Source organism: Parus major, chromosome 10, assembly GCF_001522545.3.
Source record: "Parus major isolate Abel chromosome 10, Parus_major1.1, whole genome shotgun sequence".
NCBI classification, from domain to species: domain Eukaryota; kingdom Metazoa; phylum Chordata; class Aves; order Passeriformes; family Paridae; genus Parus; species Parus major.
This window is the reverse complement of record NC_031779.1, coordinates 18,850,321-18,877,406: the sequence shown is the minus strand read 5'-3', so window position 1 is coordinate 18,877,406 and position 27,086 is coordinate 18,850,321. Positions and strand designations below refer to the sequence as shown.

At 42.2% G+C, this 27,086-nt stretch overlaps 1 protein-coding gene across 1 annotated transcript in view; it reads right to left on the bottom strand.

Moving 5' to 3' along the window:
- MAP2K5 (mitogen-activated protein kinase kinase 5) overlaps nucleotides 1-27,086 on the bottom strand; it is a 132,264-nt gene that overhangs the window by 93,176 nt on the left and 12,002 nt on the right. Inside the window, exons 4-9 of the mRNA XM_015638417.3 lie at nucleotides 24,084-24,153; nucleotides 19,442-19,482; nucleotides 18,716-18,783; nucleotides 16,046-16,094; nucleotides 11,557-11,621; nucleotides 1,288-1,360 (exon numbers count right to left, since the gene is read on the bottom strand). Coding sequence (XP_015493903.1) covers nucleotides 1,288-1,360; nucleotides 11,557-11,621; nucleotides 16,046-16,094; nucleotides 18,716-18,783; nucleotides 19,442-19,482; nucleotides 24,084-24,153 — 366 coding nt within the window. The remainder of the gene's footprint in view (nucleotides 1-1,287; nucleotides 1,361-11,556; nucleotides 11,622-16,045; nucleotides 16,095-18,715; nucleotides 18,784-19,441; nucleotides 19,483-24,083; nucleotides 24,154-27,086) is intronic.

Below are 27,086 nucleotides of genomic sequence, written 5' to 3'. Positions count from 1 at the left end.
TATATTATATTATATTATATTATATTTTCCCAGAATTCCCAGAACTTCCTGAATTCCCAGAATTCCCAGAACTTCCTGAATTCCCAGAATTCCCAAAACTTCCTGAATTCCCAGAATTCCCAGAACTTCCTGGCGCTCCTTAAGGTCACGGATGGAGCTCAGAAAAGCCAATTTGAGGGAGCACTGGAGCTTTTTTAGATCCACATTTAAAGTTTTAAATTGTAATAAAGTTTTAAATTGTAATAAAGTTTTAAATTGTAATAATAATAATGAAAGTTAATCAATGATAAACAATAAAAGTTTTAATTGTGATTAAAAAAATCCCATTTATTGTTTAGTTTTCCGTCCGGTTGTGCCCATCAGAACACAGAGAATTCCTGTGTAATAACACATTAAAAACTCCTTTTAATAAATTTAATTAATAATTTTAATAAATTCTGGAGCCAAAAGCTGATCCCAAATCTGAGGTCAAACCACACAAATTTTGCTCAATAAATGGAAATATTTCATTTAAATCCTATATAACCTTTCCTTTTTAAATTACATTTCAATCCTGCTTTGACCACTCCTCCTCTCCCACTCTTTATCTCAATTAGCCCAGAATTTAAGGATTAAAGGACAGGAAAAATTAATTAAAACCCCATTTATTTGCCCAGATTTTTAAGTAATTATTCCATAAACTACATTTTAAAATTTACCTTTTTTCTCTTTTTTTTGATCACCAATTGGAATTATTAATTGGAATTGCATGAACGCAACAATTTCTTTTTCCAAATCTCCACTTAAAAAAAATTGAAAAAAAAAATCTAACACATTGAAAAATTCCATTTTTTGGCTTATTTTTGTGCAGATGAACCATTAATAATTTCATTTACAAATTTTCTAATTTAATTAACAAATTGCAGCCAAGAGCTGCCGCGCTGTTGTTGGTATTTTATGCCAGAATTGAGTGAATTTCAGAGAAAACTGGGATTTCTTTTGACCATAAAATTCTACAAACTCCAAATTTAATCAAACAAGGAGCCCTTGGAAACATCCACAGAGACACCAAAATGTGGAATTTTCAGGCAATTCCTTGTGGAAAAATCCTGAATTTTGGGAAATCTGAGCTTATTGGGAATGACCAAATTTACAGGCTGGGGTTTTCCTGGGAATAAATAAAGGAATAAATAAAGGAATAAATAAAGGAATAATTAAATTTCCTGGAAAAAAATAAATTAATGCACTAAATCAAATTGAGAGCAAAAAAATCAAAGGGAAGGGAAAGAAAGCAAGGGCAGAAAAAGCTGGAAAAAAAATAAAATATCTGGAATTTCTTACCTTCACTGCCAGGATTTTTCCACTACGGACATGGTAAGCCCTGGGTGAGGAAAAAATTTGATAATTTGAGATGAGATAAAATTCCCTCTGTGAGGATGTGCAAGATAAATACGCTCATTTCACAGAAAAATGAGTTTTCCCCTCCTAAATTTTGCATAAAGCCAATTTTATCCAGCATTTCTAAAGGAAAACTGAGGGGAAAAAAGGGATGAAAAATATATTTACAAGGGAACCACTCATCAGGGTTTGTATCTTTATTTTTTATAAAAAATACATACATGGAAACATTGATACAGCAGAAAAATAAAATATAAATGGGAATTTAACCAAATCATTTTGGTTGGAAAAGACCCCCAAAATTAAGTCCAACCTTAAATCTTTGAGTCCAACCTTGAATTTTTCCATTTTCTCATTTTAATTCCAATGGAATTAATTAAGATGATCACCGCTAATTCCGAATTTTCATGGAAAATCAGGATTATCTCACCAATCTGCCAGTCTTGTGGGTATTTTCGGAGACAAGCAGCTGCACCAATTAAATCAAATTAAAACAGATTATGGCCAATTCTTTCTCAGAACTTAAGGAGCCACAGAAAAAATCAGTAAAATTCAATTTCTGCATTTATTTTATGGTTAGAGGGGGCATGAAAAAATTATTGCTGATGCTCACATGTACCCAAAATAATTTTCCAGGGGATTTCAACAGCAGTTTATCTTAATTTCTGAGGAGAAACACCCATAATTGGCTATTTAACAATGACTTGAATATTTCTAACCGTGACCACGTGAGAAAATAAAAGTAGATTAAAAAGAAAAAAACCCCAAAACCTCCTCAAAATCCAATGTAATTTTGCATAAAAACAAAACCATTAAAGTTTTCCTCTTCACTGGTTTTACTGTCTCACCCTGATTTATGGCAGCACTGTCAGAAATGTGGCAGCAACTTTAAAAAATTCCAATATTTTACCTCTCTGTACCTCCAGCAATTATTAGTGAAGAAGAAAAGCTTTAATACTTGGGGTTTTTTGCATGCAAAATCACCCAAAGAGGTGAAAAACATCATTTAATCTTATTTATAACCCTGAGCACTCCCCACATTTCTAGTAATGGCTTGGAAATAACTAAAAATAATTAAATATACTTAATACTTTTAATTAGTATTATAATAAATATTTAATAAATTAATATTAACACTTAATATATTAATACTTAAAATACTTAAACTTGGAAATCCCTAAAAATTTCAACTTAATTCAGTAACTCCTGGATGGATATTTAAGGAATGGAGTGGCACCAGATTTTTAGGGGGAAAAAACCAGAATTTAAGAAGGCAGAAGGGAAAAAAATGAATGTAAAAAATGAGATTCTCAATGGGAACTTTGATAGAGATGAATCCATGAATCCATGAGCTGATCCTTTCTCCTCCAAATTCTTGGTAATGGCTTGGGAATCCCTAAAAACTTCACCTCAATTTAATAACTCCTGGATGGATATTTAAGCAATGGAGTGGCACCAGATTTTTAGAGGGAAAAAATCAGAATTTAAGAAGGCAGAAGGGGAAAAAATGAATGTAAAAAATGAGATTATCAATGGGAATCCATGAGCTCTGGGGATGAATCAACAGTGGGAACACATTTCAGATGAGCAGGAATAAGGGATGAAGAAGATGCTCCACAGCTGTTGGCTTAATAGGGAGCAGAGTGGACAGCTTAATTAGCTCGTCAGGAAAGCTGATCCTTTTTCCATGGGAGAGATCTCCCGTTTCCCAGCGAATTATAAAGGGAAGACTCGATGATTTAATTATGACGCACGCTAATTCATCCGTGGAAGTTCAGGATCGGTTTCCAGCAGAGGGCAGATACCTGGTTTGGTTTACAGAGCACTGACAGCACCAATTTAACATTTAATTATCGTTGGGAATTGGATCACAAAGGAGCGGGGAGCGCCCGGGGAGCGTGGCCGGGGCTTTTGGGATGCCAGGATGGGCAGGAATTTGTTTACTCCAGGCTGATCCAACATCTCAGTTGTCCTGCCCTTCCCCAGCACAATAACTGTAAAGTGATTAATGGAGGTGGAACGGGAGCTTTGGTTACACCAAAAGACAACCCTACACCTCTGCGGTGTTTTAATTAACAGCTAACGCTTCAAATTAGGCTGGAGTCGCTGCAGTAATTACCCCTTCCACGTGTGGAGGGAAAAAGGGGTTTTCTAGCATGTTCTGTGGGAGAGGAAGGTGGAATTGATCGTTTTGGCTGCGGTCAGCACCGCTAAAATCCTGGATTTCAGACCTTTGTGAGGGTTCTGAGGGATGAGCTGCAGAAATCCCGCGGGATAACGAGGGAAACCAGACTTTCAGTCAATCCGTGGATGTCTGGGAGGGGATTAAACCAATATTCCCACTCAAAGTCTCATCTCCCAGACTCTGGTGCCACCTCCAAACCCATCACTGTAGAACCAGGCAGGGAAAAGAAGCAAAATCCCATTTTCCTAAATTTTCTTTTTTTTTTTCCCTAGTTTTTAATTGCAAACCTCTTGCCCACGTGTGAGTGACACAAAAACGGTCACAGCAGGAGCAGGGGCTGAGTTTGCAAAGATCCCTGAGCTTTTTCCAGCAGCTTTTCCCATCAAACCCAGGAAATCCTCACCACAAACTGAGTTTAGAATTATGGTAAATCTCAAAACAAAGGTGATCTCTGCCCAGAAGCCAAAATTCATTACATTTATTTTAAAAACTCATTTATTTTACCACGATAAGAACACCACTGAAGGAGCCTGGAGCAGCACAAGATCTGCTTCCTCCGGCCACCGGGATAAATCCCTTCATTTTTTCCCCACAAAAAACGATTTCTAATCAATAAGAAATTCCTTGGCAAGCAGCAAGGATTCAAGGGAAAGCCATGACCTGTCTGCTATGCCAATGAGTCAGTCAGAAATATCACCAACATCAGCAAAGATGACAAAATGATGGAGTGACAGAGGCAGTGATGGGGCTGCGGGATCCAGGCGTGCAACGCTCCCCTCCAGCCCAGGGAAACCTCAGAGTCACCAGGGCTGGAGGGACAGGACCCAGGGAAGGGTTGGATGGGATATTGGGGAGAAATTCCTGCCCTGGGATGGAGATTCCTGCCTCTCCCAGCACTGGAGCTCCTCCTTTCTTGCCAGGAGCTTTCTCCTGATGCCCGTCTGGACTTCCCAAAGTGGCCCCAGAAAGGAATATTTTGGTTCCTTTCCGTGCCTCGTTTCCCTCACAGCGTTGGGAATCCGTCACCCACGTTTGTTAAAAACAGCAGGACATCGTTTTCCTCAAAAAGGCTGGAAAATATCACCCCATTTCCCCAGAGTTCACTCTCAACGCTGCACTGAGGAGCTGCAGAGGAAGCTCTCCAGACCCACACACCAGAGGTCTCTGGGGCAGAGCATTTCCAAGCAGAAATAAAAGCTTGAAGCTTCTCCTTTGAGCTCAGAAGCTCGGGAAAGGCCGAGCTTGCAGCAAGCAGCACCTTCAGACAGGAGGGCACAGAAAAAGCCAAACTGGACATTCCTGAGAAACCACCACCAGCAAAAAAGCCGGGTCAGAGCCAGGCAAAAAGAACTCAGCCCTGCAGGATGGCTCCACACAGCAAATCACCCAACATTTGCTCATTTTTAACTCGTTTTTCCGCCTGGTGCTGCCCCTGCCTGTCTCGGTCAGACCGTGGCAGAGCGGTGACAGCAGCCTCACGTTCTCCCACGGCCATCGAAAGAAAGAAATTCAAATTGTTTCTAGGAAATAACCACTTTGCCAGTTGCTGCCTCCCGCAATAGCAAAGACATTAGCCTGACTCTGTGGCTGTTAAATCAGGGAAGCCAAAGTGCAGAGCAGTTGGAAAAAGGAGATTTTATGGGGCTGTGCTGGTTCACAGCACAACCTCCCCTCCCTCCGAAATGCCACCGCAGATGCTGGAGCGCTGATTGCAAAATGATTTGCTGGGGAAGTGGCAAACAAACAGCAAATAGTGGTGTTTGGATGTTCAAACTTTGGGAAAAAGAGCCCAGCTGGCAGCAGAGGCCACGGGAAGGAGATGCTGAGCAGCAATGTCTCGCTTAACCCAGCTCGGTGCTGGAATCCAAGCTCAGGGAACGAGGGTCCCTCACCTCTCTGTGCTGTGCCCTGCTCCTCTTTCCAGCTGAACTTCCACCAGTCTTCCTTCTCCCCCACAGCCAAAAATTCGGGGTTAACTTGGGAAATGGGATTTGTGCCTGTCCCACTGCAGGTCAGCCCCGAATCCTGAGGGAGACAAGGAAGGAGGAGGGAGCTGGAGCAGAGTGTGGTGCCAGCAGCAGCGGCGTTACCGCGCGTGGAACAGAGCCCAGAGTGAATCCAGCACAATTCTGGGAAAAGGAACGTGAAGCAACAGAGCCTGAGCCAAAAGGGAATCTTAATTCCTTCTTTGGTGGCTGGAATTAAGATGCCAGCACAAGGGGCTGTTCAGCTTGGAGAAGAGAAGGATCCAGGGAGAGATTTCCAGGTCCTGAAGGGGCTCCAGGAGAGCTGGAGAGGGACTGGGGACAAGGTGTGGAGTGACACGACACAGGGAATGGCTTCAGACTGGAAAAGTGGAGATTTGGATGGGATGTTGGGAAGGAATTCCCACCTGGGAGGGTGGGGAGGCCCTGGGCTCCCACTGCTAACAAGACACCAACTCCTATTTTCTGCTCGCTTCATCTTCCCAGCTACGAACATCCAGCACAAACAAAACAACTTTAATTTAAGAATCATCCAGTTTCTAATTAAACAGCCATAGGCAGCTGGCTGGATACATTTTAATCAGTTTCAGTAACGTATTGATTGGATACTGAAGCTTAAAAATTAAAAGTAAAAAGATGACCGGGGAATTGTCCCATCTCAGCCCAACAGTAGAACCCTCTGTAAATAACTCCTCTTTTAACCATCAGCTAAATGAACACTTCAATACTGCACTACAAAGTCTTCTGCAAAATTACTTTAACTAACAAGCAGAAATTTATCAGCTTCAGCCAAAATCAATGCTGAAATCAATTTGAACACTGGTTGTGTCTAAAGGGGCTCATTGGCAATTTAGGGAAATTACACCATGTAAATGCCTGTGCTTTAATTGAACAGTTTCATCAACTAGGCTGTGATTGCTGTCCATTCATTTATTTACTTCCACTGCAGCTCCCATTCTGCAGAGGAAGGGGTTTTGTCAGCCTCAAAGGAGGTACTTTATCTTCATTTTATGCACTTTTGTGCATAACAGATTTTATGGGGCCGGCCGGGTGGCAGGCAGCGAGTGACCAGCGAGCACTGGTCAGTCTTCTTTAAACCACACTGGAATTAGATCAAACCCAGTGGGGCATCCCTAACTCAGCCAGGTATCGCTGTTCCAACGCTTCCAGCAGGACTCAAAATAAAACCAAACGAGAGAAGGAGGAAATGAATGCACAGGAAAGGGGGGACAAAAGGGAAATGTCTCCACAGGAATGAAGGGAGATGCAGCTTTAAGACTTCCAGGGGTCAAAGATGGGTTTTAATACCAAACAAACCTGTGATCCTTCCCTGAGCACCAGGCTGGGATAAGCACGGGGGAGAAAAGGTTGGGAGAAGCTTCCCTGGGAGTGAAGCTGGGTCAGCTCCAGGCTGGGAATCCACAGCTCCATCCCTGCCTTGGCCGAGTGATTCCGTCTCAATGGGAATGAGAGGATTTCACCAAGAGGGAAATGACAGCTCCTGGGGGTGCTGGAGAACAGAAGGATCCAGGGAGACCTTGGAGAACCTTCCAGGGCCTGAGGGGAGAGGGATTTGGGATAAGGGATGGAGGGACAGGACGCAGGGAATGGATTCCCAATGGGAGATTTAGGGTGGGATCTTGGGAAGGAATTCCTGGCTGGGAGGGTGGGGAAGGGCTGGGCTGCAATTCCCAGAGCAGCTGTGGCTGCCCCTGGATCCCTGGCAGTGCCCAAGGCCAGGCTGGACAGGGCTTGGAGCAGCCTGGGATGGTGGAAGGTGTCCCTGCCCATGGCAGGAGATGGAATGGGGTGGGATTTGAGGTCTCTTCCAACCCAAGCCCAACATTCCAGGATTCTGGGAGCCCTGTCCTGCAGCAGCAGAATCCTCAGCCAAAGCTCCTCAAGGCACTGCCCCAGCACAGGGAGCTGCATTCCCTCCACCTCCTTTCCCCACAAACACAGCTGAACTCCTCCAGATCCCTGCTCCAGGGCTGCCAGAGCCTCCCCAGCTCTGTCCCCCGGCAGATCCCGGCTGCCCCATCCCAGCCGTGCCCACGGAACGTGCTGGAACGCGCTAATGGGGCACCCCGAGGCTGCCTGAGACGGGGAAGGGAGGAAGGGCAGATGCTGCAAGTGCAGAATTGCTGGAGGAAATTGCTCAGACAAATTAAACTCCCTCCTTTCTCCCCGTTTCCCAGGCTATCCAATTCCTCGGCGCGGGGCATCATCCACAGCCGCTCCTCTCCCAATTTCTCAGCTTCAAAGTGAAACCTTCTGCTTTCACAGCATTTTGCTAAGATGGGAACTGATGTTCCCATTCCTTCCCTCTCTCAGAGATTCCAGTAACTCCCAAATTAATTAGGGCATCATTGGGGCTTTATGGGTATTTCTCCTTTATGCTCCTGCTGCTGGAGACTCCGACAGAAGCCAGGGAGTTACAAAACCTCAGTGTTAAAATAAATCCCAGGAGGCTGTGCTGTGCCCTAAACCGAGTTCAGGGCATCTCACTTCTCCTTTCTCCTCAAAAACCAAAAACTAAAATAAGAATAAAACCTTCATTTTGCTTCTGTGTAAAGGAAACAGTGATGCTTTAGGCACGTGATGGCAGGAAGACCTGACAGAGGAATTATTTTCCAGAGTCAAACACTTCTACTTGGTAATATTTAGGCTCAAAATATACAAAAAAATTAAGGATTTGAGGTCTAAATATTTTAATGAAGCTGCTCCTGGGACTGGCTGGCAAAGCACATGCAGACATTCCAAAGCAAATCCTACACCTAAGGAAAGATCTCCTCAGAGAAGTCTCTGCAGCCACTGATGGAGCCCAAGGATGCAGCACAAATGTCTTTTTTAAACAAATATTATTTTAAAAAATAAGATTTCCCTTTTTAAAATGTCCTTTGGACTGAGCAGTGAAGGTTTTGTTCCAAAAAAAAGCAATTTAAGCCACTCCAGAGATGCCCTGCCACACAGAGGTTTGGGAAGAGCTGAAATGGTGCATCCTCCACCCCACCACCATAAAATAGGCAGCTGAGTTTCAAAAAAAACACCTAAAATCGGGATTTAAATACTCCAGAGACAGTGGAAATCAGAGTGAACAACACCACCTACCCACAGCACCTGGCAAACAGCAGAGGAGCACACTCAGGTGCTTTGTTACAGCACTTTTTACCCTTTTCTTGACGATCTTTACCCAAAACAGGGCACACTCTGCCCGCTGAGCAGCACTGGAAGAATTCCTGCTTTCTGCTGGAATGTTCAATAGACAGTTTGGGCTCGTTTTATATTTTCTCACATATTTTTTGAACATGCAAGCAACCAAAAAAGCAAAGCTAATTAACTGGTTTTGCCGTATCTAACACGAGAATTTTTATCGTTCCTTAATTAAGCAAACAGCGGATCAAAAGGTAGGGGCAGAATAAGATGTCAAAGAACTATAAAATCCCTTCTTTTTAGAACAGGGGAAAAAAAAACAAACCAAAAAACATTTAGATTCAGCAAGTTCTCCCTAGAAATATTGCTATAAAGTATTGATTTTTTTACCAGGCTCAATTGACTGAAAAGTTGTTTGTATAGCAATATTGGCCGAGCCAATATAGTGGAACAATTTTGCTCCACACAGTAATCAAGTGTATTTCTAAAGTATAATTATACTGTCATAAAAATAAAGCTAAGATACCTCTTCTCTCCAAGCCATAAACCACTCGCAGCTGTAAAGAACCCAAATAAATGAAATCCATTTTCTAACTAAACATTGCCTTCCCAAAGAGAACAACCCCACCTCCAGCCAGGAAAAGTTGATCAATACTTCAATCTCAATAAACTATTCCAATAGTGCTTCATTCCCATGGAAAAAATAAAGAGAGGATGGAGAATTTTCATTTTTTGCTCGGCCCTGAACGCTGGGATATTTCATTGCTATAATGGATATGAGGGAGGATAAAGAGCTGGGATAAAAAAATCACAAGAAAACCCAAAAAAAGCCAAGATAAGGATAAGAAAAAGATAAAAAGATAAAAAGAAGGGCGTGGACAGGCTCGTTGTTCAGCCACAGATCGATCCCCACGCGGCCTCTCCTCCCCACGCCGGAGAGGGAAACGGCCCAAGCCTTGCAATCCATTTTACCTGACAAATGTTCATTGATTTACTGGGATAAAATATCTCTGTGGCTGGGGCAGTGCAGCTACCTGGGAGGATTCCACCTGGAATTCCTGATTTCCTGTCGGGGCGTGGCTGCTCCTCTGGAAAAGGAGGATCAGAAACTTTCTGGGAAGGGGGGATTGCTCCAAGGGAAGAGGTTGTACCACGGGGTTGGGGCTTCTCTGCTCTGGAGCCAGGCTGGGAGAGCTGGGAATGATCCCCTGGAGAAGGGAAAAATCCAGGGAATGCTCAGAGTCCCTAAAGGAGCTCCAGGAGAGGGATGTGGGACAAGGGATGGAGGGACAGGACACAGGGAGTGGCTTCCTACTGGGAAAGGGGAGATTTAGGGTGGGATCTTGGGAAGGAAATCCTGGCTGGGAGGGTGGGGAGAGGCTGGGCTGGAATTCCCAGATTTTCCGTGGCTGCCCTGGATCCCTGGAAGTGTCCAAGGCCAGGCTGGGCAGGGCTTGGATCCAGCAGGGACAGTGGGAGGTGTCCCTGTCCGTGGCAGGGGTGGGATGAGAGGAAATGAACTCCCTTCCAGCCCCAACCATGGCAGGATTCCGTGATCACCTGTGAAATATCCACACATAACCACAGTGCCTGTTCCCAGGGAGAGGCTGGAGGCACTCCTGGGCTGGAGGAGCTCTGCAGAACCACAGAGAAACACCCAACACAGAAACACCGCCCTGACACGGGCTCCTGCCTTTCCAGGTGAGATGTTCCCTGTCCCACAGGGCAGGGAAATGCAACTCCAGGCAGGGGATCCCAGCTCCACACCTCCAGAAACACGGGATGGTGTCCAACAGAGCATCTACAGCCCCTTCACCCAAATTCCCTGATGAAGCTTCCCTGCCTCCTCACCTGACACCACCAAGTCACCGACTGAGCTCCAGAGCTCAGCATCCTCTCCCATATCTATAATAAAATCAGAAAACAACACCATTTCCTCAAGTTCTAGGAAGATCCTTCTCCAGGAAAATATCCATGAGATTTCTGAACCACCTTTCCAGCCCCAAGCCCAACCTGACTTCAAGATCCCATCCCAAGACTTCACTTCCTCCTTGGAGCCTTTGCAAGTTCATTTCCATCAAACCTTCTGCCAGGAGGAGTCGTTCTGTAATGCTGGCAGCCAATTAGAAACTAAACTAAATGCACCGTGGCTTTTAAAACATTTTAGGGGAGAAAAAAATACTTTAAAAAACAATGTTAATATCAAAGTTAAAATGTCTAAGGTATAAACAAAACCCTAATGGGATGCTGGGTTACTGTAGATGGTAAATAGCTCTCTGGAGGAAACCTTTATTACTCCCTCAGGGCTTTCTGACAAAGTATGGATTTCTTAATTCCCACTGGAATATTTTTCATACCCCACTGCAGACTATTAAGTCCCAGATATGACATTCTGTAGTTTAAACTTTGCACAAGGAGGAGTTTTCTCAACAGGAAAGTCTCGTGTTATTTTAATTTTCAAATTAATCCTGGCCACAGGGTAGGAGCAGCAATGCTGGAATTTGGGGGGGTTTAAGTTTGGGGGGAGGGAGGGGCAGGGCACTGGTGCCACCACATCCCAGTGCTGTCATTCCAAGGAGAGCCAGCAGGAATCCCAGATCCTGGAGGCCAATCCAGCATCCCAAATTCCACTTGCCAACCCTCAACTCATCCCCCAGAAAACACTCAAAGCTGCGTTAAAACCGGAATAAAACCCCCCAGAACTGTTTAAAAGTCGATATCAATATTATCATTATTTTTTTTCCCTGCGAGGGCCCACCCTAGACCCCAAAAAGTGACAAATAAAAAAAACAAACACCGTGAAATCTGAATTTTTGGACAGATTTCCACTGGAAATCCCCCCCCACCACCACTCACTTGTAGACGGTGCCTCCGTTGCCGTGGCCGAGGATGTCTCGGTATCGAATGTCTTGTTCATTCATCTCCACAAGAAAGAAAGAAAAACAAAAGAGATGTCATGCTGGGGATGGAAATGTCAAGGAAAAGCAACTCCAGGCCATAAACAACAAGCAGTCTGGGTCATTTCAAGTTCAGCTGCAAGAACGAGAAGATCAATACAACATTTGCTGTCCAATTTATAAAAGACGATACCAAGGGACAAAGTGATGGAAAGTTTAATGACAATTTGTTTGCCTGGGTCATTTCATTAAAGTTTGATAAAAGGTGTCAAAATGGAATGATATAATATAGCTCAAGAGGGTCAGGGCACTGGTACTGAGAGGAAAAGGGGCTCCAGAGCAGCACAGAAGGAAAAGTTGGAGGTGAACTGAAAGAATCCTGGCAGCTGGAAAAGTTTGGGGTTTATTCTGGAATCAGCATAATTGAGTGGCAGCTCACTCACAGCTCAATTTATACATATTTTTTTCTTTTTTAATTTAAAGAATTTATTTTAAATGAAAAAAAAACCCCAGTCTGGGATTGCAATAAAAGCGATTTTCCTTGAAATACACAACAAATTCTCTGCTTTAACCCTTCTGCTCGCTGGGACAACTCAGGTCCTCAGTAATTCTGCAGCAGCTGATAATAAAAACACTGCACACTTCAAATTCCTGGATTTGGCATCTTTTAAATATGGATTTTACAACAACTTAACAATATTGCCCAAGGAGCAACTGAAATGAAAAACCAGAGTTCAACCTTCTCCTGGATGAACACAATTATTCTGATTTTGCATCTGTTAAAAATATCACTAAAGATATTCTTGCAATTTACATTTATACTTTAAAATAAATGTTTTAATCGGAATTAATTCTGGGCTGAAAGGGATTTTCTTTTCTGGAAAAGATTCCCCCATTGCCTGATGGTTTTAAGCAGAAAATGTTGGGTAAATCCTGCTCTGAAAAGGAATTTCCTAGGAACCATTAACTCATTTTCAGTAATTACTTGTATTTTATGGGAAACCAAGTTAAATATTTCACATGACTTGGCCTGGCTGCTTAAAGATGTCATTTTTGTGTATTAACACAAGTGATGATAACAAGCTCAAATGTCCCAAAGAGTCAATACTCAGCATTTCTAATGACCAGAGAATGAAATATTTTATTGATTTAGAAGAAGTTGTAAGGACAGAAATGATTCACCCAAAAGTGATGGTTTTTCCTTTCACTACCTGAGCAAAAATTGTGGTTTCTCACTGGAATTGCTGCACAGGGATGGGAAAACCTGACTTGAGACAACTGAAAACAGAAGTTGATTATTTTATTATGTATTTGTAATTAAAACTGGGCCAGGTTCCTTAGGAGGGCCCATCCCAACACCAAGGCTTATGATGAAAATTAACATTTATTCCATTACTGGAAGCTCCTTTGCTTATTGCATCCATCAGAAAATGCAAACAGAAAGGGGGGAATTGTTCCTCATGAGGAACAATTGAATGGGATTTAAAATAAGTAAATAATCTATATAAATAAATAAAGGGTTAGCAGACCCCTAAAATAAAAATAATTTCCCTCAGGCTGCAGATTTGCTCATTTTAAGGAGTTCTGCTCTTCCAAGCTGGAGCTGAATCCTCAACAAATAACAAATATCCACTCTGCAGGGAAATCCAATGAACCCACATTTTAGCTAAATTCCCATTTTTTACTTCTTGTTCGGGGAAAAGAGAAGATTTTTTGGAGGTTTCTCAAGTTATGAGCAACAAATGGGGCAGAATTTGAGGTACCATGCACATTTCTCCTGGGAAAAGGGGAAATTTTCTCCCCATCATTCCCTAAAGGACAGGGACAGGAGCAGCTCCCTCCTCCGAGGCTCAAAGGGCAATTCCAGAATTCCAGGGAAAAACGGGAATGCTGGGCTGGAGGGAGGATCTGCAACTGATGGGGAGATAAAATGTGATTTACTGGCTCAAATAAAGATGCCAAAAGCACGGGGTGATTTATTTATTTCACTGGGAAAACCGGATTCTCCATCGTAAAAGGCGGGCTGGGATATTAAACCTGCAACCCCAACTTGCCAAAAATCCAGGGAATTCATGGAAAAACCCAGCAGCAAACAGAGCTGGGTGGGTTTGTTTTTTTTTGTAAATCACAAAGAGGAGAACTCCAAATTAATCCAGATTGGGGTGAGGAGCAGCCAATTGAGGAGATTTAGTAAATCCCACTCGAAGGGGCAACAGGAGCCACTCAAATGTTTCTTATGAACTGTTGACACTCTATCAATGCTGAATCAATTGGTGGCATTTACCCTGAGTGACAGAAAAGAAATAAATATTTATATCCCATCACCTATATCAATGAAGCCAGGCAGAAAGCTATTTCTAACCTGTCAATATTTGATTATCTTGAAGAATCGTGGCCCCTTCTTTTAATGATTAATATGAATTCCTTATTAAAGCTAAATGGAAACTACGAGGGGAATATCATTAAGGGGTGCCTCAAAGCAGGAACTGCCAAAAAATAATCAAAAATAATGGCCCAGGCCAGGATTAAGTAATGATAAGTGTGACTTAAACCCCCCCAAAATGAACAAAAGTTAAAGTTTCATCCAGAAACCCATTGCCAGTTGTGGGTCTGTGACCAAAATTTTGCAGAACATGACTGAAATAATTTGCTCTCAACAAAAAGCAGATGAACTCCCATCAGGCTGGCTAAAAAGTAGCATTAAAACTGAATATTTTGTTATTTTTAGTGGGTTTTAGTAACACTTTTAATATCAGAAGAGATCCCTATTCTTTATTTTCTTTTTATTTGGTTTTAGTATGAAACTTTAGTCTTATTTACTTTTTAGTGGGTTTAAGTAACAATTCCAATATCATAAAAATTACCTAATTTTTTTTTTTTCAGTGGCTTTAAGTAACATTTTTTATATCATAAGAGGCATTTAATCCTTATTTTCTTTACTTGTTTTGGTGAGTTTAAATAACATTTTTAACTTCATAAGAAGAGGTTTGGCTATAAATTCTAAACCCTTGGGAACAAATCCTTGAATCTCTTTCAGGCCACACCAACCACTTGCTGTTTAGAATAAATAAAATGCCAAACTCAGCCAATCACGGAGGGATTTTGCTCACATTCTGGGATTTTACCTTAAAATAAATCAGTAACATCAGAGGAAGCACCACCTCGATTTCCAAGTTACCTGCTGCCAGAATTTCAACCCACCCAGAGAAAAACACATTTAAAAACCAACAGGAAGGAATCTGACAGCACTGAGCTCAACCTAAAATCCTCATTTCCCAGCTGGATTCCAGAGAGGGGGAAATCCCATTTTTTTTCCCCAAAAAAAAAACGATTCCAGGCGAGGCTGAAGGAAACCACAAACCTCCAGCTTTATCTGGCTGCCAATCCCAACTCCTGGATTCATGAAATGCCGATGAGATGAGGCTGGGGGAGGTCGTGGTGTGAAACCCTGAATAGGCATCTGAGATAATTAAGATTTCAGCCTTTGGAAGGCGGAGGGGAAGTGAAGAGCAGTTAAGAAAATCAATAAGAGTCTTTTATTTGCAGTGACACAGATGTCTCAGTCAATAGAGCCTAATAGGCAGCTCCCAGCCCCTGGACAGGCTGCCAAAGGGCTCAGCCTGGGACAAACATTAAAATGTATTTATTTATGTGCTTGGTGAAGAATCTGGGCTTCTTTTGGTGTTTTTTCTTTTAAATACTCTCATTTAACTGTTGATATTTAATGGAATTGTATACCCACCCTCCCAGCTCAAAATGGAGGGGAAAAAAGAGAATTTAAACTTCAATTTTGGGTGCTGGGAGTTGGAGCAAAAAGAGAACAAGGAGGTGATGTTCTACAGTTTTGTAGACCCTCATTTCTCCAGAGAAAACCCCTAATTTCTTCCTGGAATTCCCAGCAAACCTTTATTTCTTCCTGGAATTCCCAGAAAACCCTAATTTCTTCCTGAAACCACCAGCAATCCCTCATTTCTCCAGAGAAAACCCCTAATTTCTTCCTGGAATTCCCAGGAAACCCTAATTTCTTCATGAAACCCCCAGCAAACCCTCATTTCTCCAGAGAAAATCTCTAATTTCTTCCTGGCTTTCCCAGCAAACCTTTATTTCTTCCTGGAATTCCCAGAAAACCTTTATCCCTTCCTGGAATTCCCAGAAAACCCCTAATTTCTTCCTGGAATTCCCAGAAAACCTTTATTTCTTCCTGAAACCACCAGCAATCCCTCATTTCTCCAGCAGCAAACCCTCACTTCTCCTCAAACCACCCAGCAAAACGAACAAATTACACATTTATGGTTAATTTTAAATTAATATCAACACGATTAAATTAATCCTATTAATGTTAATTGCTGTTATTTATTCATCGATCAAGAAATGGCAGCTGAGAGCGGCTCTGCACCATCCAGATGTGCCCAACCACTCCAGATGTGCAGGGAAACCCAAGCACCTACCTGGCCATTGGCAAGGATTTTCTTCAGCTCTGCTGAGGACTTTTTTAAGCTGGAAAAGAAACAAACCAAATAAAAAGCAATTATTTTTAACGACTGGGGCCGTTTCACTCCGTCAGACAAAGCGAGGAGCAAGGGGAGCTCGTGGTTCCATATTCCAGATTAAACTCCAAGGGGAAGGTGTGGTGAGATCAGGCAGCAGGGATGAAGCAGCAATGAGCAGCTAAGAAAAATCAATGTATTTTCCAGCCTGGAGCTGGTTTAGACACCTGACTGCACAAGCTGGTGAGATACAACCTGCTGTTCACCAGCTCTGAGAGGGAAAAGTTTAAAATAAAGCTGTTCTCACATGTCAGGTGGTGCAAAAATCACAGGGAAATGTGGTTTATGTCCACTTTCCACGGGCCATATTTGGTTTTAGAGCTCCCCAGGGCGTTATTCCTCAGGAATTCCTGTGGATCTCAGCTCCAGGCTGAGAATCCTGAGCAGAATTGCTGATTTAGGAATCTCAGGATGTGGCTAAATCCCTCAGCTTTCCATGGGCACCCACTCCAGGCCAATCTGCTTTTCCAGGAGGAGCTACTCCCAAAGCAACGCAACAAAACTCGTGTTGATTTACAGAACTTCACCAAACCCCAACTCCCAGCTTGGTGAATTAAAGGGTAAAGCCTTTCATGGCTTCAAACTCCTTCAAAAACTCACAAAATCCTGGGTTTTGGGGTTTTTTTCCCTCCTCTCCTTTCCTAACAAACTCTGTTCCTTGGAGCTTCAACACAACAAATTGCCCGGGCAGCAACATCTGCAAAACTTTATCTCAAAGGGACATTCTGCTCTTATTACTGAAGTTAAAAAAAAAAACAACAACAACACAAAAATAAATAAATAAAAGTACAAAATAATATATTCTTGAAAGGCCTGTGCACGTGTCTTGATCACAGATCATTATTAACAGGAACAGTGAAAAACACAGATTTCATATTTGGTGGCTTTGTTCTTTAATAGGCCTCTTGTTCCCACGACTGCTTTAAAGAAAAATTAAGTTTTCCAAGGAAACATAAGTTGATCTTGTCATCTTTCATGACTAACAATTTGTGAACATGAAACAAAGAGAGACTTTCAATTACTTCAAAAACAAAACTCCTGGTGCAGAAGGTTTCGGAAAAGGAACGGCAATTAACCACCAGATAAGGTGACAAGAATCTTCTAGAAGCTTCATTTTCAATGCACTTGAAGAACAAGCTCAAAGTACAGGGAGTACTGAAAGCCAAGCACACAGCAGTGACAGAAAAATCAGCTTTATTTAGCTTGGACTGCAGAGCACAAAGATATTCAGATTTATTTTCTTGTTTTAAGAGTTTTGTGTCGGCTCAAACGTTCCCCGAGGGACGGGGCAAACTTGGCCAGGATGGGGTTTTTTTAAATTTCCACCATTACAGAGCCTACAAAACCCAAAAAACTGGGTTTTAGTGGTTTTTTTTGGATGAGGTTTCCAGTGGGGAAAAAACTCCAGCCCTGCTGTTGGAATCTCCTGCAGTAAAAATGGGATTTGTGGCTTTATCCACCTAAAATTCACCTTAAAACCGTGCCCAAAACACCACAAACCTGCCCCTCTCTGATCATCTTAATCTGCTGTAATTCCTTTGTAATCTTTACAACATTTCTTTTTTTTTTCTTTTCTCAGAGAGAAAAGGGAGCAGGATGCTGATGCACAGATAAATGGAATATTATGTGCCTATTAGAATAATTTAGGTTGAAAGGAGCCTCCTGAGAATTCCATTCCCGTGGTTCAGATATTCTCCTGTAGGAAGAATATGGAGCCAACCCCTCCTTATTCCTTTTTAAGAACACAGAAAGGTTTTTTTGGGAGGTTTTTACCATCAGTGTTATGACTTCCTGTAACAATTCACGTAATAAAAAGCATTTGAAAAATTAATCTCGAGGAAAAAAAACAGAGAATGAATTCTCTTGCATTTGAAGACCTTAATATTGAGTTTTCAAATGAGGGCTGGAATGTAAAAAGCAAGGTAAGGGGGATGGACTCCAAAATTTTGCTGGAATTGTAGGAAACGGGCACCTAAGTGGAAAAGATTTTCAAAAAAATCCTACCCCTCATTAATAAACCTGAGTAACTTCATTATTTAGGCTATTTATTATTACAAACCTATGAATTCTCATCAATTCCTCTTTTTTTTCCCCTGGAATTCCCATCAATCTCTAATTTTTTTCCCTGGAATTCCCATCCATCTTTCATTTCTCCAGAAGCAAACCCTTGTTTTCCTGGAATTCCCATCAATCTTTCACTTCTCCAGCAGCAACCCCTCATTTTTCCCTGGAATTCCCAACAACCCCTCGTTTTTCCCTGGAATTCCCACCAACCCCTCGTTTTTCCCTGGAATTCCCAACAACCCCTCATTTCTCCCTGGAATTCCCAACAACCCCTCATTTCTCCCTGGAATTCCCACCAACCCCTCATTTCTCCAGCAGCAACCACACGGGAGGAAGCCCCAGCATCCCCACCCCGACGCCACCCGTGAATTCCTCCCTTTTCCCGGGAAATCCACTCAACCCCGGACTTTCCCCAAACCCCGCCACGCCAGGGCTCTGTTTTGGATTTTTAAAAACACCAGGAAATGAAGGAAAAACCAGGAAAAGGAAGAGGAGCTTGGCTCTTACCTATTGCTGGGGAGGGCCTCGGAGGCGGCCGAGGCGCCGCTGTTGGCGGCCCCCGCGCGCGTGTTCACCTGCGGGCAGCGAGAGGAGCCTGATCAGATCCGAGGACACCGTTCTAATTAACCTGTAATTTGCCACGAATTCCTCGTTTGGCTGGGAAGGTTAATTAGCTGGTTGCTAGGCACGTATGTAGGTTAGCAGGCTGCGCGATCGCGAGGCGCGCGAGGCTTAAGGGAAAAGGCGGCAAAAGCCGTTGTTTATTCGCGTTTTAACCACTCCAGAACGGCTCCACGCGTTTGTGGTTGTCTCTGTGTGGTTACAGGAGCAACGAGAAATCAAAAATCTAAAATAATTCCTCCTTCTGCACACGGATAAATGATTGGAATCATGGGGATGAGGTGGGGGTTTAAAAGCTTTGAAGTAGCGGCAGACAGCAGTTGATAAATGGACTAGTAAAATTTAAGAACATGATTAGCAGAGTTTAAAAACAAAAAGGCAAACGCATTTTTAATAAAATTATATATATATAAATATAGATATCACGTTTTTGCAGATTAATCCTTCCCTCACCAAAAAAAAAAAGAAAGAAATTCAGAATTAAAAAAAAAAAATAAAAAAAATCTGCTTGTCAGAGCTCAAGAAAGTGCAGTTTTATTTGACATTTCAATAAGTGGAACACAGCATTACAAATCCATCTAACTTTCCTGAAACAATTATTGAAATTCGTACCTTGAGGCCATGTATGTTCCGTTTCCCGGGAGGTTTGCAGGCTGAAACAGTAATTGACTAAATTGTAGAACACATCAGGGCCATTTACAAATTTGCTCCAAATGAATCTTTTCAAAAGAAATGAGGGTGACACCAAAATTAGCAGAGAGAAATGATTGAAAAGTGCCTGGCGAGACCCAGAGTGGGAATTACGGCCCAGGATTTTCAACTTGCAGGAGTGAGCGTTTATAAATGCTAAGAGCTTTCTGACACCGCGTAATATAAATTCTAATTTCTGCTTAAAACACGTCGCCATCGAGAGAACCGTTGGCTCAAACGATGGGATTTCTTTCGGTAATTCAAATTCCAGTCTTGTTGGCGCCGTGTTTTCGCACAGTTGGGTTGGGTTTGGATTTTTCCCTGGAATTTCACAGTGATATTTGGATTTTTTTTTAGGGAATTGGCTGCCAAGCGTCAGGAATTGGTTGTTTTGGTGCTTTGGGTGAAATGGAAAAACATGGAAAATGGAGGAATATGGGGAAACCGCGGGGAAAATTATGGGGGAAAACCAGGAGGGAAACACAGAAGGGGCAACAGCCTCCAAAAGGTAAATATGGAAAAAAGAAAAGGGAAATACAGAATAAATAAAAGGTAAATATGGAAAAAAGAAAAGGGAAATACAGAATAAATAAAAGGTAAATATGGAAAAAAGAAAAGGTAAATATGGAAAAAAGAAAAGGGAAATATGGAAAAAAGAAAAGGGAAATATGGAAAAAAGAAAAGGGAAATATGGAAAAAAGAAAAGGGAAATATGGAAAAAAGAAAAGGGAAATACAGAATAAATAAAAGGTAAATATGGAAAAAAGAAAAGGGAAATAAGGAAAAAAAAGGTAAATACGGACAAAGGTAAATATAGAAAAAAGAAAAAGTGAACATGGGAAAAATAAAAGGTAAATATGGAATAAATAAAAAGTAAATTCATAAAAAAGAAAAGGTAAATACGGAATAAATAAAAGGTAAATACGGAATAAATAAAAGGTAAATACTGAATAAATGCCACCAAAACCATCACATTTTGGGGACAGAGGTACAAAAGTGGCACTTTATGGTGATGTCTGGGTTTAGAGGGATGAGTTGCTGGAGAAGGAAGATTTTCCTGAGGTGTCTCCAGGTGAACATTCCCTGTTCTCCACTCAGGGATGAGCTTTTAGAAGCTTTTTTAGGATGTGGAAGCCCCAAAGCTGCGTGTCCCAGCCCCAGCGCCCTACAAACGCTGGGTTAAAGGGGCTGTCACTGCTGATTGATGGCAGAAATTTGATTTTTTTTTTCTCCCTCCTGTTTTTGACAGCAGGAAGCAGAACTATTTATTAGGCAGAAGGCCACAGGTGATGGTTATTAAACACAGCACCGAGGGCCACGTGCCTTTTAACAACATCAAAAATTACCACGTGCAGCTTCAGCAGGGGAAAAATATCATGAGGCTCTGGGTAATCAAAGAAAACCAACCCAAAATTTAAATTAGAAATATATATGAGCACATTCTGGTTTTCCAAGAGATTAAAATGGATGTTTTCAACAACATATTAGAGCAATAATGGTTTTTATGGTATGTATTTGGATGATGTGCTCACCTTGCATTCCACAAATGGGATATAAATAACATAGGGAGAGGATAGATATATAAAAACATATAAAAATACATATATACACATTAAAATACCCATAGATAAAAAGATATATTATATATATAGTTATTTATATATTAATATATATTTTATATATAAGTATATGTGTATAAATAAATATATGTGTATAAATATATGTGTGCAAAAAAATATGTGTATAAATATATGTGTATAAATAAATATATGTGTATATAAAAATATATGTGTATAAATAAATCTATGTGTATAAATATATGTATATATAAAAATACATATATAAATAAATAAATATAAAACCATGTGATATATAATTATTAAAAATATTGTTTTAATATTATTAAAATTAATGTCAATTAATTAAAAATCTATGAATATACATTAAAAATATAAAGATATGTATTCAAAATAGATGTAGATGTATATAAAAATATATGCATATATAAAAAAATATATAAAAATATGTGGATATATATACAATTATATGTGGATATATGTAAATATATAGATATATATCTCTGTACACCCATTTTTTATATATACACCACATACAGATGTTTATTTTTAATATAAAACCCCCTCTGGCTTTTACTACCTAAACAGCAATAATAAACCTATTAAAGAAATAGGGAAAATACCAATTTTTAAATTTTTTTTCCCCTTAAAGATATTTTTATTATGACACAAATAAAGCACAGCCCAGGTAAGCCAGGTTGGCACATGGAAATTTACTCCTGGCAGGATTTTTATGGAATACAGGAGTTTTTGGGAGCTGACTGGAAGCAGGAACTGAGGCTTCCTCAGAAGTTAGAGAGGCAGAAAAGGAAAAGAATTCAAAGGACTTGCAAAGAAATCTCTTGAAAGGGAAGAACTGGGAATTAGAGGCAGAAAAGCTGCACGGTGCTGATGGGGCTTTCAAGTGGGGAACGTGGAGAGCCACGGCCAAAAGGGCACGGGAGGAAAGTGCTGGTGCTGACAAAATTTGGGATGTTCATTAGAGAGGCAGGACAAGAAGAGAGGGAAGCAAAAAAAAAAGCAGGAAAGCAAAAAAAAAAAATAAAAAAAGAGCAGAAAAGTACATTTTGTTCGGTATTTCAGAGGAGCTGCAGAGCTCAGGGGTGGGTTTGGGGAGGTTTTAAAGATCTAATCTAGGAAAAAAAGGGGTTTTGAGGAGGTGGTTTGGGAAGGAAATAAAAACTGAGTCATTTGGAGGGAGTGGGAAGGAGGAAATACCCAGCAGAGAGCCAGAGCTGAGCCAGGGGTGAGAATTTGGAGGGGATTGGAGTGGAGGGGGGGATTGAATCTGGAGTAGGACAGGGAGAATTCCAAGTCTGGCCAGCCAGAGGAGATTATCCTCGGAAAGCAAACAGGAAAAGGAGAGAGCAGCAGGAAAAGGAGGTTCCAGGTTCCTCAGGAATGAGCCAAAGGGAGAAGGTTAAATCTCAAAATGTCCCTTTGAGCCCCAGGGCTGAGCACCTCCTGTCAGCCCTCCCCTGCACTGGGTGGTAAAAGGGAAATGTAAAGGATTTCCAAGATTTTCCCAACCTACTCGGATCATCCACTTCAGTCTCCCTGAGCCACAAGAGAAGGATCCAGGGAGCCCTTCCAGGGCCTCCAAAGGGCTCCAGGAGAGGAACTGGGATGAGGGATGGAAGGACTGGACACAGGGAATGGTTTAAACTGGGATAGGGCAGGGGAAGGTGGGATATTGGGAGGGAATTCCTGGCTGGGAGGGGCTGGAATTCCCAGAGCAGCTGTGGCTGCCCCTGGATCCCCGGCAGTGCCCAAAGCCAGGCTGGACATTGGGGCTTGGAGCAGCCTGGGACAGTGGGAATTGTCCCTATCCAAGGAGTGGGATGGGATTTAAGGTCCTCCCCACCCAAACCATTCCAGGATTCCATGATCCATGCCTGGGAAGAGGCAGGAGACCCTTCCCTCTCCTCTCCTCTCCCTGCTCTGAGGAGGTCCCAGCTCCTGGCTGGTGCCACAGCTCCAACATCTGCAAGTCCCCTCTCAACCAGAGCCACACAACTCTCCACATTCCCCCAAAATTCCACAGGAGCCCACAGAACTTCCAGGAAACCCACCCAGCCTCCTTCAGAGACCTCACTTTTGAGGAGGCTCCTGGTTAATTGCCCAATTCAAACTTCAGAGAGTTGTAAGTAACGGAAGCGCGGAACGTTTCATTGGGAGCCTCACAGTATGATTATTTGTGTCGTACCAGTTAAGCGAGGAGAGTTTAATTTTTAATTATTTCAATTAATTTATTGCTGGGAGATTTACTTGGAGAATTTAAATCTTCTCTGTTCCATCAATTAAGAGCCAGAGATTCGGAGCCTGGCTACTGAGATCTGAATGAATTATGTAATGCACCAGGCTTTTTGTTTTGGTTTTTTTTTTGAGTTTGAGTTCAGAGAGAGCATTCCCAAAAAACCTCACCAGCTGCCTCTGGACTTTTTTCAGGTTGGAAATGACCTATTTTTTAATTGCCTCAGTCCACAGAATTGATTACATCTCTCCCTGTTCAGAACTAGTAAAGAAGGTTGTGAATATTTGGAGAACAACAAATGCCCAAATCTCAGACTAAAATGAGCCCTGGCTGGAGCTGCTGTGACAGACACACCCCACGATGGTGACAGTGACATCCCCCAGCCTGCCAGGCTGGTAATGACATTAAAACAGCTCCAAAAAGCCAAATTTCCATAAGTATCCAAGACTTCAGTTATTCATCTGCTTTGCTTGGAATCCAGGCAGAGCCATCACCAATGAGTTACTTAAATATGTACTCTGCAAACCTCATTAGTCTAATTTACTCCAGGAAATTAGCTATTTCCTATGCAATAAATGCACTTTTCTCCACCTTCCCCACCAATAATGAATTCTTCCCTCCAAATGAAGAGGTAAACACGAGGCTCTGGGCATTTAAAGCTCCCCAAAAGGTGCCAGGGAGCTGTTTCAGCAGCAGCTCTTGGGGTTGTTGGTTGGGGTTTGCTCGGTGTTACCTCGTGGGTAGATCTGGAGAGGCTCTATCAACTGTCCATTCACATGCTGCTCCATCACAGTGGAGTAATACTGCAAAGAAAGCCAAGAAAGAGATGACTCAGTAATCCAGGTAAAAGCACTTATGGATTGTTTCATTTAATTGTTAATTTGGATTGTTTTCATTCACTTTCTCACTGCCATAGTAAAGATCAGGTTCCTTTCCATCATTTCAGGTTCCCACAAAAAAGGGGGATGGAGGAATTGAAACGAGGAGCTGCCACAGGGATCAGCTCCTGGCTCCAAAGGCTCCCTTGAAAGCTGGGAATGCTCCAGCAGGTGAGGAAATGAAACATTTCCAGCAAATGCAGCAGCTGGAGGAGCCAGGAAAAGCAAACTCAGACACAAAGACTTGACCCCAAAACTGCAGCCAGGAGAACTCCACGGGAATCCCAAAGGGATCTGGAATTCTGGGCAGTGATGAAGGATCAGGGATCCCAGAAAGTCTCAGCAGACATCCTGAGACACTGAAAACTTCACAGGAGCTGCTGGAGTGAGCCAGGGGATGTTTATTGGGTAAAAAAAAATACTCAGAATAGGCAAAAAAGGGCTGGAAAAGGAGCTGAGAACATCAAAATCAGGAAGATGCTTGGGCCATGCAGGGCTGGAGCCAGACTGGGAGAGCTGGGAATGTTCACCTGGAGAAGGGAAAAATGCAGGGAATGCTCAGAGTCCTTAAGGGGCTCCAGGAGAGCTGGAGAGGGATTGGGGTCAAGGGATGGAGGGACAGGACACAGGGAACAACTCCCACTGGGAAAGGGGAGATTTGGATGGATAATGGGAAGGAATTCCTGGCTGGGAGGGGCTGGACTGGAATTCCCAGAGAAGCTGTGGCTGCTCCTGGATCCCTGGCAGTGCCCAAGGCCAGGCTGGACAGAACCTGGGACAGGGAAACGAGCTTTTAACTTTTGAATTCCCATTTTACCAACGGTATTCCACCACCAAATCTAATTCTAAAGATGCAGCCAGCTTTACACACAATATAAACATTTCTGATCACTCCCTCAAATAATGAACTAAAATAAACACACCTGAGAGCATTTCCCCCAAAAAAATATAGGAGAGGGGGAGAGAGAGAGGGGGAGAAAAACCCATGACCCTCCCCATTACTCACCAGTGATGACAAGTAAATGAAATATCAATCATGTAAGCTGTCAACCTTTTGGGACAGCAATAACTGTTAACAAGTAGTCTGGAAAAATTGTCTGAAAATGACTTGTCCTCCACACACGAGCGTTGGAGGTTTCCATGGAAAATTAAGATGCCAGTGGCTATTTGGAACATTGTTCAGGTATTCTTTTTAATGGGAAATTTGCCACTTATTGATCCAGAGCGTGTAGCCCTTGCTTTCAGAGAGCTGCAAGCAACTTTCCAATCAGTGGCTGTCAAAAAAATTACTACCTTTTTATACAGATACAAGACAACAGCTCCAGAGCAGCTCCCTGGCTGTCCTTAATTAACTGCAGTGCCCAACACTGAAAAAAATCCTATTTACCATCCCCCAAAATCGGCCTCCTTCAAAGCATTTTAGCATAATCTGAAAGAATTCCAGACCTGAATTAACTCCTCGTCAAATTCATAAAGCCAAGAACCTAAAGGGAAGGTCAGGCACAATTCAAAAAACTCTTCCCAGTTAAAATGTGTTCCAAAGTCTAATCTCAGGGAATTATTTTTTCACCTCCTCAAACTGAAAAAAAATCACTTTATTTATATTTTAGAGAACACCTGCACCATGTTAAAACTTTCTGAAGTACTTTCCCAGCTGGCCACTCCTCCAAATATTTGTTGCAGGCCTCAAAATGAATCTTTTTTCCCCACAATTCTCCAAATTATTTGTTGCAGGCCTCAAAATGAGTATTTTTTCCCCACAATTCTCCAAATTATTTGTTGCAGGCCTCAAAATGAGTCTTTTTTCCCCTCAATTCTCCAAATATTTGTTGCAGGCCTCAAAATGAGTCTTTTTTCCCCTCAATTCTCCAAATTATTTGTTGCAGGCCTCAAAATGAATCTTTTTTTCCCTCAATTTTCCAAACATTTTTCTTCCCCACTATCTACCCCAAGATTATTAAATGAATTTATTTCCTAGGCTCAGAAAATTTGCAAACACATCCCAAAACCAAGCCCATAGGATGTGAGGAATTTAAACCACCAGTTCAACACTCAGATGAAAAACTAGTTTAAAACCAAAGAGAAAGATTTTTTTCGGAGAAGAAAAGCTGCTGAAGCAGAAAGAAGTCATTTACAGGCATCCCATAATTTTGAAGGGAAAGCAGAGAGTTGAGCAATCAGAACTCTAATGTACTGAAACTTTAACAGTGAGCTTGGAAGCATAGCAAAAAAATGACCTTCCCAAGGCATGATTAATCTGGAGGCTGCGCTGGGAAAATCCAAAGTTTTCCACTTTAAAGGGAAAAAATGGCTGAGGTTTTACAAGGAAAAGAGAGAAACTCGAGGAATTCTGGTGGGGAAGGATCTCCATGGATCCAGAGGGAGGAGCTGGACACAAAAAAAGCTGGAAAAGGAGCTGAGAACATCAAAATCCAAAATAAACACCAGGACCATGGAGATGCTGGGCTGGGAGAGCTGGGAATGTTCAGCTGGAAAAGGGAAAAATCCAGGGAATGCTCAGAATCCCTAAAGGAGCTCCAGGAGAGCTGGAGAGGGATTGGGGACAAGGGATAGGACACAGGGAATGGCTCCCACTGGGAAAGGGGAGATTTGGATGGAAAATGGGAAGGAATTCCTGGCTGGGGAGGGTGGGAAGGGCTGGAATTCCCAAAGGAGCTGTGGCTGATCCCTGGCAGTGCCCAAGGCCAGGCTGGAGCAGCCTGAGACAGGGAAGTGTTCCTGCCATGGCAGGGGGGGCACTGGAGGGGATTTAAGCTCCTCCTCACCCAAACCAGTCTGGGATCCTCTGAAATCCCACCAAAATCACCTCTGGGTGGTCCCAAACAGGGCTTGGCTCC